The following is a 12,678-nucleotide window of genomic DNA, read 5'->3' as shown; positions in this document are numbered from 1 at the left end:
TTGGCTGAAGGGGCACAAATTCCCACAGTAACTGTAGACGATTGTGTCCTTCCAACCTTGTTGTAACAATTTGGGGAAGACTCTTGTCTGTTCCAGCATGACTGTGCTCCTGTGTACAAGGCCGGCTCCATAAAGACATGGTTTTACCAGTTTGGTGTCAAGGAACTCAAGAGATCTGACCTCAGCCCTTATTCTGAGCCAGGTCTTCTCATTCAGCATCGGTACCTGACCCTACAATGCTCTTTTGGCTGAATGGGCACAGATTCCCACAGGAACTGTAGACAGCTGTGTCCTTCCAAGCTAGTTGTAACAATTTGGGGAAGACTCTTTTCTGTTCCAGCATGACTGTGCTCCTGTGTACAAGGTTGGCTCCATAAAGACATGGTTTTACCAGTTTGATCTCATAGAACTCAAGAGATCTGACCGCGGCCCTTATTCCAATCAGGTCTTCACATTCAACATCAGTACCTGACCTTAAGATTCCCTTTTGGCTAAATGGACACAAATTCCCACAGGCATTGTAGACAACTGTTTCCTTCCAAGTTTGTTGTAACAATTTGGTGAAGACCCTATTCTATTCCAGCATGACTGTTCCCCCATGGACAATGCCAGCTCCATAAAGGCATGGGGGTAGATTTACTTAAACTGGAGAGTGTAAAATCTTATGCAGCTGTGCACGGTAGCCAATCATTTTCAGCTTTGTTCAATTAAGCTTTGACAATAAAACCTGGAAGCTGATTGGTTTCTATGCAGAGCTGCACCAGATTTTGCATTCTCCCGTTTTAGTAAATCAACCCCATGGTCTGACCAATTTGGTGTGGAGAAACTCAAGTGTCCTGCACAGAGCCCTGACCCTCAACCCCACTGAACACCTATTGGATGAATTGGAATTCACATCCAGGTCTTCTCATCCAACACCAGTACCTGACCATACAGATTGGCACAAATTTCAAAAGACACCCCCCAAAATCTTGTGGAAAGCCTTCCCATAAGAGTAGAAGTTGTTTTAGCCACAAAGGAAGAGCAACCCCATTATATTGGTCATGGTTGTGAAAATGGTTTCCAGTAAGCTCATATAGGTGTGGCGGTCAGGTGTCCGCAAACTATTGACCATATAATATATATCTGTGAAAGTTTTTACAGAACCAGCCCAGACTGATGCTAGTAGTTAGATTTTCTAAAATGATGTCCATTACAAAAATTGTGTGTTTAAATTTAATTTCTTTATAATGTAAATGTGAAATATGTTGCATGTGTCAGATTTACCACTTATTGGCAGGTTACACGCTTCAAACACGAGCTTTGGTGATTAGAAAACCAGCTCCTAAATAGAATAGGCCTAAATAGCAGAAGAGATCAGATCACACACACTGTACAGCAACTTATGAGAGGGACACATCCCTTCCATCTTTGCCAGCAGAGACCAGACCATCGTGCTTTATAAGTTCTACACCGGTTGCCAGATTTCTGCCCATCAAGCTTTGCAATGTGAGTGTCATAGGGACAGATTGCATTAAATGTTTATTTGGCCATTAAGATTTAATTCAAAAGGCATTGAAGCACCCTCAGCAATGTTGAGAGAAGCTTGTTATTTACAGAACTCAATGGGACATCAGAGCTAAGTCAGAGATTACAATCAGACAAAGGAAGCCACAAAGCAAGCACAATCTGCTATGCTGTCTCTATATCTAACTCTTAGTGCCAAGAGAAAGACCTGTTTAAACTAAGTCAGGCTACTAGCATTTTTAGAAGGTCAGCAATGGCAAAAATTGAAAAAAAAAAAGTGCACATTGACCATAAAATGTCCTTATTGAGAGTTTACAGCATGTGGCCACTATAATCAGTGGGTGCTTGTAGCGACTACAGTAGATGAAAGCCAACATTTCGGGGCCTAACATAATTCTGTCCTCAAGGTGACATAGTGAGCTTCCTCAAGGCAAGTGATGAAAGATTAAGAAAAAGAACCTGTGAGGCCCCGAAACGATGTATATTTCTGACTTATCCATCACTGTTTTAACAATTGTGTGTAATATACACCTGGAGTGATGGTGACTTTACCTCTTCTTTTACCCATTGACAAGACAGAGAAGAACAATGTTTACATAATTTATGGTATCTTGGCATCTCTATTGACGTCATTAATGATGGCCATACGTATTTTTTTTTTTTTTGTTCACAGACTATAATGGCATTGACACAAGTCAGTCACAATTTGGATTCTGTGATCCATTGGATCCCGTGCACATGGAATTGAACCCATTTCCCGCACCTAATGATACCAGTCCTCGGTCTGGACTTACTCCGGAGCAAAGTCGGGTAGCCATGTCGGGGACCACCACCTTTCAGACAGATCCCGGTATGTTTACAGAACCACATAACACCCCAGACAAGGCCGCTTGCAGGCAGTAACTCTGGGGGTCAAGGACCTTCCACCACTACATCCTCTTTTAGCAAAGCCTAGGAAGCAAATATTGGACCTCCCTTGAGTTACACCCTAGCTAGACAGCAGCCTGGGAAACAAAGAGCTTACATGAGATCCTCTCCAGGCAAGACTAGACCCTGCTACACCCAAATCCTCACCATGCAGAGGCTTATTGTGCTTCCCCAGTTTGATGTAGGACCAGGAGAGCAACTTGGCATGGTTGAACCCCTCATCAAGAGGGCAGAGAATGTTCCCTTTATTCCTGGGTCCTCAAAAAATCTGTGCTATTCCTCTACAGCTAATTGTGTTACTCAGATGTGTGCAGACCAAGCTCTGGCTTATTATGGGGGGGGGGGGGGTTTAATCATAATCTGCATGGTAAGCGCCCAAACACAGAGTAGGCCCCACAGGGCGTCTAGCTTTCTTCTTAGACCTATTTATATGAACACAGTGTGCATATGCAGGCGGAAAATCTAATATGTGACTAAAGTTTGTATGCGCGTGTTAATATCCACCCATCGGGAGATGAAAAGCAAAGCATCCCCTGGCTTTAAATCTGTAGCTGCAGGTAAAGAGGATGTCTGATGAGAGTCGGTAATACCCTGTACTTCAGAATGCAGGTCCCCCAGCCTGTCCTTAGGCCTCATGAGCAATGGAAACATGGAGAGATTAAAGTAAATGTAAACCCTACTGAGTGACATTTCGTTTGACAAAACACTGCACATCATAAACAATTGCAATTAAAAAAAAGAAAAGAAAATGGTGTTCTAGTTCACCTCAAAAGTGTTCGGTAGGGTTGAAGTCAGGTACGGATGTTGGAAAAGACCTGGCTTACAGTCAGCATTCCAGTTCATTCCAAATGTGTTCAGTAGGGTTGAGTTTAGGCACTGATGTTTGATGAGAAGACCTGGCTCACAATTGGCATTATAGTTCATCCCAAAGATGTTCAGTAGAGTTGAAGTCAGGTACTGATGTTGTATGAGAAGACCTGGCCCACAGTCAGCATTCCAATTCATCTCAAAGGTGTTCAGTGGGGATGAGCTTGGACACCGTTGTTGGATGAGAAGACCTGGGTCACAATTTGTATTATAGTTCATCCCAAAGATGTTCAGTAGAGTTGAAGTCAGGTGATGATTTTGGATGGGAAGACCTGGCTAACAATTGGTGTTCTAGTTCATCCTAGAACTGTTCAGTAGGGTTAAGGTCAGGTACTAATATTGGATAAGAAGACCTGGTTCACAATCATCTCAAAGGTGTTTAGTAGGGTTGAGGGCATAGCTCTGTGCAGGCCACCCAAGTTCCTCTGCACCAAACTGGTCAAATCATGTATTTTTGGGAGCTAGAAGAACAGAAAATGGTCCTCCCCAAACTGTTGCCACAAGGTAGAAGGGTATGTGTAATGATATCCTCTAAGTTACTTTTAAGGAAGGAAGCATACAGAATTCCCTTTTTGTTATTTTTCTTGGTGGCTGTTGGTAACCATCTATTTTCCCCATAGGCCTCCCGGACCCAGACCTGGGAATGACGGACCAATTCGGACAATCTGGTATCACTGACCAAATACCCTGGTCTGACAGCTTGACGCCTCTGAACCGTGTGACCCAAAATGCACAGGAAGAGTGAGTACTCAAAGACGACCTGGAGACTGAATGTGTGAGAGGTTTACAAGGGCATCATTTCAACCTACGATGTGGAAGGATATATTTCTGTTTATGGCAGTAATATTCTTGTTAAGTCGCCTATTCCCTGCTGGGTCAGATTAATGTGAGGAATTGTCACTATAGGTTCCTAAAGCCTGCCATCTTTCCTGAATAGAGGGTGTCCAGCATCATCTAGCCCTTTCCTCCTCAGCCTGATTGTCCCTGGCCTGCCCCTTTCATGTATATAGCACACTCTGAAGATAGCTGCTGTTATACTTTTTTTTTTCCTGCAAATTGTATCTCTAAATAAACACATAATCACAGTACAGAGCCAGGGAACACACCAATCTTCCCAGAAAGTGTTCTCAGATGCCGAACTAGATTGACCCGATGTGTCTGTATTGGAAGATTCATGAATTAGCATGTCAGGGAGTGCAGTAAGTGAAAAATACATTGGCTTGTAGGCCGGCCATAGTATTGTTGTGGTCTGTGCTATCCCTTCTCCGGGCCCCAACCATATGTTGTCCTCTAAACCCTGCAACCGCTGGAGAGGCAGAAAAACAAGACCTATAAAGAGGAGAAGACCCACGTGATATACCAATGTACTATGGATACATATGAGATAGATAGATAGATAGATAGATAGATAGATAGATAGATAGATAGATAGATAGATAGATAGATAGATAGATAGATAGATAGATAGATGAGAGAGAGAGAGATATGAGAGATAGATAGATTGATATTAGATAGATAGATAGATAGATAGATAGATAGATAGATAGATAGATAGATAGATTGATAGATAATAGATATGAGATAGATAGATCAATACATGGATAGATGGACAGACAGATTGATATGAGATAGATAAGGCGATACATACATTGATAGATAGATATGAGAGAGAGAGATACTGTAGATAGATAGCAGTGGCGGCCGCTCATGCAGGGCGCAGGGGCGTCGATCCCTAATCCATGCGTCCTGCCCCTAATCTACATGCAGAGTGTGTGACGCATGGATTCCAGTAAGGTTTTTTTTATTTTTGGAAGCACATGTTTAGAGCCAGAGACTCTAATTGGCTTCAAAAAGGGTGCCCCCCCCCCAAGAAGATTGAGCACCAGCTGCCACTGATAGATAGATAGATAGATAGATAGATAGATAGATAGATAGATAGATAGATAGATAGATAGATAGATAGATAGATAGATAGATAGACTGTAGGTGAGATGGATGTATAGATAGAAAGACTGATCTGCAGATATATACATAGAAGATGGATACTATAGATCGATAGATAGATCTATAAATAGAATCTGTGTGTATATACAGTATATATGTCAGTATCTCTTCTCTCTCTCTCTCTCTCTCTCTCTCTCTCTCTCTCTCTCTCTCTCTCTATATATATATATATATATATATATTGGGATTTTATGTGATAGACCAACACAAAGTGGCACATAATTGTGAAGTGGAAGGAAAATGATAAATGGATGGTTTTCCACATTTTTTTACAAATAAATATGTGAAAAGTGTGTTGTACATTTGTATTCAGCCCCCCTGAGTCAATACTTTGGAGAACCACCTTCCACTGCAATTACAGCTGCGAGTCTTTTTGGGGATGTCTCTACTTTGCACATCTAGAGAGTGACATTTTTGCCCATTCTTATTTGCAAAATAGCTCAAGCTCTGTCAGATTGGATGGAGAGCGTCTGTGAACAGCAATTTTCAAGCCTTGCCACAGATTCTCAATTGGATTTAGGTCTGGACTTTGACTGGGTCATTCTAACACATGAATATGCTTTGATATAAACCATTCCATTGTAGCTCTGGTTGTATGTTTAGGGTCGTTGTCCTGCTGGAAGGTGAACCTCCTCCTCAGTTACAGCATCCCTACAACATGATGCTGCCAGCACCATGTTTCACAGTCGGGATGGTGTGTTCAGGGTGATGTGCAGTGTTAGTTTTCCACCACACGTAGCGTTTTGCTTTTAGGCCAGAAAGTTCGATTTTGGTCTCATCTGACCAGAGGACCTTCTTTTACATGTTTGCTGTGTCCCCCACATGGCTTCTTGCAAACTGCAAACGGGACTTCTTATGGATTTCTTTCAACAATGTCTTTCTTCTTGCCACTCTTCCATAAAGGCCAGATTTGTGGAGAGCACGACTAATAGTTGTCCTGTGGACAGATTCTCCCACCTGAGCTGTGGATCTCTGCAGCTCCTCCAGAGTTACCATGGGCCTCTTGGTTGCTTCTCTGATTAATACTCTCCTTGCCCAGACTGTCAGTTTAGGTGGACGGCCATGTCTTGGTAGGTTTGCAGTTGTGCCATACTCTTTCCATTTTCGGATGATGGATTGAACAGTGCTTCGTGAGATGTTCAAAGCTTGGGATATTTTTTTTTATAACCTAACCCTGCTTTAAACTTCTCCACAACTTTATCCCTGACCTGTCTGGTGTGTTCCTTGGCCTTTGTGATGCTGTTTGTTCACTAAGGTTCTGTAACAAACCTCCGAGGGCTTCACAGAACAGCTGTATTTATAGTGAGATTAAATTACACACAAGTGGACTCTATTTACTAATTAGGTGACTTCTGAAGCCAATTGGTTCCACTAGATTTTAGTTAGGGGATATCAGAGTAAAGGGGGCTGAATACAAATGCACGCCACACTTTTTACATATTTATTTGTAAAGAAATTTGAAAACCATTTATCATTTTTCTTCCACTTCACAGTTTTGTGCCACTTTGTGTTGGTCTATCACATAAAATCCCAATGAAATACATTTACGTTTTTGGTTGTAACATGATAAAATGTGGAAAATTTCAAGCGGTATGAATACTAGCACTGTATATACAGTATATATGACAGTATACATGTCAGTACCTCATGTATGTATATATGTCAGTACCTCTATGTATGTATACAGTATATATGTCAGTATCTCTATGTATGTATACAGTATATATATCAGTATCTCTATGTATGTATACAGTATATATGTCAGTATCTCTATGTATATATACAGTACGGGGGACTGTGCAGCTTTAGTGTTCCAGAACCGGCACCTGGCCCCCCCGGGTCCTCTGAGGACACCCAGTAGAAACCACGGCTCGGCGGCCCCGGCTATTTTTAGAAGGCGTACAGCGGCCTGTTATTCTTTTGGGTCTGAGCTCCTTACAAAGCTTTGGGGAAGTTTTCTGGGAGTTTAGCACAGACCAATGGGAGGACATGTTCCCCTCCAGGGAGCGCGGAGCACTAATCCCCTTCTTTTTTAGGCGAGCCCCCACTCCCCTTTGCTTGCTTTTCACAGGGAATCAAAGGCACCTGAGCTCCCCGGCATAATAGGATCACAGCAGAGCTGAGAATTCTTTTTTTGGCCTTCATCATTCCCATAATCTGCTTATTTGCCTGCTGAGTCGGGGGGGTGACATCTAGTGGCTACTGGTGGGTTACAACGCATTCCATGAAACCGCAGGATTGTGTGGAGTGTGTTTTTTTTTTTTTAATGTTATGGCAATGGTTTACATCCACCATATAGATGATCATCGAAAAACTTGGCTGCTGACAATCTGCTTCCATAGACCTCCAGTAATTATCTCCACCATGTTAGAATGACAGCACGCACAGTGTTCCCATTCCTCCTTGCTGTACAGTGGTCTAGAGGAAGCCACTATAAAGACAGGATCAGGTATTTATGCTAGATGTATTAAAATATATATATATATTTGTTTTAATGGTGGATACATAACTACAATAGAGGATACTTTTTATATTTTGCCTGAAGCTCCAATTAAACTTTGCCCAGAAACAAAAAGTCCATGACCAGGAAAGTTTCTGTACTGCAGAAGAGTTATTCTGTGTCTCCTGCAAAAAAAAATCCTTCTTACCTTTAACTTCACACTCATATAATAGAATGTGCATTCTTGGCATGCCTCGGGGTGAATAAATTCAAGTTCACATGGATGGGAGTTTCATCATTCTAGGCTGGCCAATCAAGATGGACGAAGATGCCAAACCCCAGCATTCCTCCATACCAGAGCGAACAAATTCCAGAGCACATGAATGGAAGTTACATCATACCAGGCTGGACAATCAATATGGTTAAAGACACCAAATCTCAGCATGTCTTGGTACCAGAGCGCAAAAATTCCAGGGCACATTTGCAGGAGTTACATCATCACAGGCTGGACAATCAAGATAGCCAAAGACACCAAACCCCAGCATGCCTTGGTATTGAGTGAATAAATACTGGAGCACATGCTTGGGAGTTACATCATCCCAGGAAGGACAATCAAGATGGCCAAAGGCCCCAAACCCCAGAAATTCCTCGATACTAGGATGACTAGATTCCGGTGCACATGTGCAGGAGTTATATCATACCAGGCCGGCAATCAAGGTGGCTGAAGATGCCAAACCCCAGTATACCTTGGTATCAGGGTGAATGCATTCAGGTACACATTTTCTGGAGTTACATTATTCCGGGCCATACAATAAACATGGTCGAAGACACCCAATTCAGCATGCCGTGGTACCATGGCATAAAAATTCCAGTGCACATTCGCAGGAGTTACATCATTGCAGGCTGGTCAATCAAGATGGCCAAAGACACCAATCCCCACATGCCTCGGTACCGGTTGAATTAATCCTTTTGCACATGCATAGGAGTTACGCTTTCCAAGGCAAGACAATCAAGATGACCAAAGGAGCCAAATCCCAGAGATCCCTTGTACTGCAGAAGAGTCATTTTGTGTCTCCTGCAAAAAAAAATCGTTCTTACCATTCTCTTCACACTCATATGATAGAATGTACATTCTCGGCATGCCTCAGGGTGAATAAATTCCAGTTCACATGGATGGGAGTTGCATCATCCAAGGCCGGTCAATCAAGATGGATGAAAACACCAAGCCCCAGCATGCCTTCGGACCGGCTGAATAAATACTGGTGCACATGCATGGGAGTTACACTTTCCAAGGCAGGACAATCAAGATGGCCAAAGGCGCCAAATCCCAGAGATTCCTTGATACTAGGGTGTATAAATTCCGGTGCAGGAGTTACATCATACTATGCCGGCAAACAAGGTGGCTGAAGAAGCCAAACCCCAGTATGTCTCGGTATCAGGTTGACTACATTCAGGTACACATTTTCTGGAGTTACATCATTCCAGGCCAATCAAGACGGCCAATGACACCCAATCCGGCATGCTTCAGTACCAGGGGTGAATAAATACTGGTTCACATCAGTGTTAATTTTGGCAGCAAATTTCAATTTAGTTTTAGTCTTATGCCGCATACACACGATCGGACTTTCCAACGGGAAGTGTTGAATGTGAGCTTGTTGGCTGAAAGTCCGACAGGGCAGAAGTCTTAGGACTAAAATGGCATTTTAGTTTTAGTCCCATTTTAGTCTTCTGCAATTGTTTTAGTCGTATTTAGTCAACTAAATCTCCAGTACATTTTAGTCGACTAAAACTCTTTTTAGTCGTCTAAAATCTAATGGGTGTAATTAAATTGTAATGCATTCGTTAACATTTCTCTACAATTTCCAAACTGGAGTGAAAAATCGAATATGTTATTATTTATGGTATTGAGGTATGAACATGCACTACAGACCAGTGTTAATTTTGAAGTCAAATTTCAATTTAGACTTTAGTCTTAGTCTTTTGACTAAAATGCCATTTTAGTTTTAGTTCCATTTTAGTCTTTTGACTAAAATGCCATTTTAGTTTTAGTCGTATTTTAGTCAACTAAAATAGTATTCATTTAGTCGACTAAAATGTTTTAGTCGACGAAATTAACACTGGTTCACATGCATGGGAGTTGCATCATTAGGGCCAGACAAGCAAGATGGCCAAAGGCGCCAAACCCCAGTATGTTGGGCAAAATATACAATGCATCGGGGGGGTATCAGGTTGGGGCAGGGGGTAGGTGAAATGAGGGGTTTAGGGGATCCAGGGCAGAGAGAGCAACCCTTTAGGGAGGGTCATGGCACTATATGCTTGTGACAACAGGAAATAGGCGATCTTGGCACCAAGATGGCATTGGCTGTAAGAATTTTCACCCACAGCTGCCATATCTTGGGGATTTTGTTTGCTAACCTGGCTTCAAACTTTTCATGGATCCTACCTCTCTCTGGTGATGTCTGGGGCATGCTTGTTTTGGAGTGCCGTGCAAGAATTTGGAGGGATCTTAGTGCCAAGAAGATTCCATATCATATGGGAAGCCCTCAGTCTATAAAGCATGGGAACACAAAAAAAATAAATAAAATGTACTGACAGACAGCAGCTGTTGCTTTAAAAACTGGATTTTTCATAAGGAACATGCTGATAGAAGAAGAGAGCAGAGTAGCAGAGAGATGAGTTCATTACTGTGCTGCTTCTTCTTTTACTTTTCAATCACAGGCTGGGGGTGGGTCCAGGACAACCTGGGCGCAAAGGAAGTGGGCTGAATATCAGATTGAGTGGCAGAAAAAAAATACACTGCAGGGAAATCTCTGGATTGAAGGTGAGTATTGCAGCAAAAGCTAATTTTGTTATTTTATACATTAATAGGGGTTAACAGGCTATTCATTTTTATCTTATTTTTTTTTTTGGCTGGAGTTCTGCTTAAAGGAGCGTGTCATCTGCATCAAAACCAACTAGAGATTTCCAGTGTTAGAAGGTAGACAGCAGTACATGGAAATAAAATGAACTGTTTATGAGATCCCCATGCGTCCTAACAGTCAGATACATGTGGAAGATTTAAAAATAAAAAAACAGGCGCTCTATGTGACTATTCCTTAGCAAGTTATAGCTGAGTAGGTCTAAACTTCCTTTCCTTGACAAATTATATGTAATTTAATGTATTTTTTAAATACAGATACCGAAATTTTACCTGGTATCCACCTCTTGCAACTCCTATAGAGAAGGGTTCAGGGAAAAGCATCTTGAGTAACCAAACAGCTGTGTTGCAATGCATGGAGCATGCTGGTAAGAGGAGAGATCAAAGTGATGGAGAGATGAGCTCAGCAGCATGCTGCTTCTCCTTTCACTGTTCAGTCACAGGCTATAAGTACTACAGATCTGCAGCAGAGAAAAAAATCAGGTCTCCTCCCCTGCCAGACAGGGCGGCCCTGTGTGGCAGAGCTGTGTAAATCGCAGGATTGGATGGGCAGAAATACAATATGTCTGGCAGATAAAATAGGCAGGCCATGCAGCGAAGGAGTTAACCAGCGCGCTGCGTTCAGCCTGGTAGAGTCCCATTCGCAGCCGTGTTTTTTGCTTCCAGCGCAGGCCCTGGCTCCCTACATCTGGTACTCATCTATCACTAAAAGGAGAAACATTTCAGTTCTTGGTTACTATGTGCTCCACGGATTCCCTATCAAAGCCACCTTGTGTTTTCCTGCCACATCGCAGTATTTTATTAGCCAAGCCGGTGCTGGCTTAATTAGATTTTCATGGAGCCCGATACCTTTCCTATGCGCACACGGGAGCGGATAAACTGTGGGATGCGGGGGACATTATGGGAGGGTGGGGGCTTGGGGCCCCTTGGTCAACTGTGACCTGTTTTAATTCTTTACATATGATGATTTCCATGCAACTTTAGAAACGGACAGGAATTCCTGACTAACAGATTTAACCCTTGTGGCGAAAGAAGGAGCATGTGCTAAGAGAGGTCATATGAGGTCAGAACAGTCCTTAGTAGTGTTGGACACAAACCCATATCTTTCTCGATCCTCCACAACTGCCTGACTATAGATTTGATTACTTAATCTTTGCCAAGTGGAGAGATTAAACTTCTCATTGGCTTCTCATTGGTCCCCTATCTCTGAAGATATTTCAACAAATAGGTGGCAGATTCCTGTAGAGCAGCCATTATCTACCAGGGTTCCATCCAACCCTAGGGTTCCACCAGAGTTTGTTAGGGGTTATTTGGGCTGTGGTTGATTGATCTTCCATTTCATGGTGCCTGCATAGTTTCAGGGCCAACGCCAGTTTGCAGAGCAAAGCTGCAAGACACCAATGTTTTTTGAGCTGTCTAAAAGGGGGGCATTCTTACCACCAATGTAAAGAGCATTATTCACATTGGCCACCACTGTAAAGGGCAGTCCTCCTACTGACCACCTCTGTAAGGCGATCATATTTCTTATTGTTTACAACTGTAAGGCAGTCATTTTTTCCACAGGCCACTACAGTAGAACAGTCATTCTTCCCATTTGCCACCAATGTAAGGTGGTCACTCTTCCCGCAGACCACCACTGTAATGTGGTCAGTCTTCCTACAGACCATCACTGTAAGGTGGACATTGTTCCCATTGATCACCATTGCAAGGTGGTCATTATTCCCACAGACCACCACTGTAAGGTAGTCATTCTTTCCACAGACCACCACTGTAAAGCAGTCATTCTTCTCATTGGTCACCACTGTAAGACAGTCATTCTTTCCACAGACCACCACTGTAAGGTGATCATTCTTCCTACAGACTACTACTGTAAGGCGGTCATTCTTTCCACAGACCACCACTGTAAAGCAGCCATTCTTTTCATTGACCACCAATGTAAGACGGTCATTCTTTCCATTGGCCACCACTGTAGGAAGGTTATTTCTCCCATTGACCACCATTGTAAGACAGTCTTTCC

At 42.6% G+C, this 12,678-nt stretch overlaps 1 protein-coding gene across 7 annotated transcripts in view; it reads left to right on the top strand.

The window, feature by feature from the left end:
- Nucleotides 1-12,678, top strand: part of NCOA1 (nuclear receptor coactivator 1) — a 589,360-nt gene that overhangs the window by 544,133 nt on the left and 32,549 nt on the right. For 5 of the 7 annotated variants that reach the window (XM_073624852.1, XM_073624854.1, XM_073624850.1 and 2 more), the window contains 2 exons: nucleotides 2,180-2,356; nucleotides 3,921-4,041. In XM_073624852.1, coding sequence (XP_073480953.1) covers nucleotides 2,180-2,356; nucleotides 3,921-4,041 — 298 coding nt within the window. The remainder of the gene's footprint in view (nucleotides 1-2,179; nucleotides 2,357-3,920; nucleotides 4,042-12,678) is intronic. The other 2 variants (XM_073624856.1, XM_073624855.1) reach the window with 1 other exon arrangement.

The sequence above is a fragment of the Aquarana catesbeiana genome, linkage group LG04 (assembly GCF_042186555.1).
Source record: "Aquarana catesbeiana isolate 2022-GZ linkage group LG04, ASM4218655v1, whole genome shotgun sequence".
NCBI classification, from domain to species: Eukaryota; Metazoa; Chordata; class Amphibia; order Anura; family Ranidae; genus Aquarana; species Aquarana catesbeiana.
Note: the sequence above shows the minus strand (reverse complement) of the source record. Positions and strands in the feature narration are given on the sequence as shown.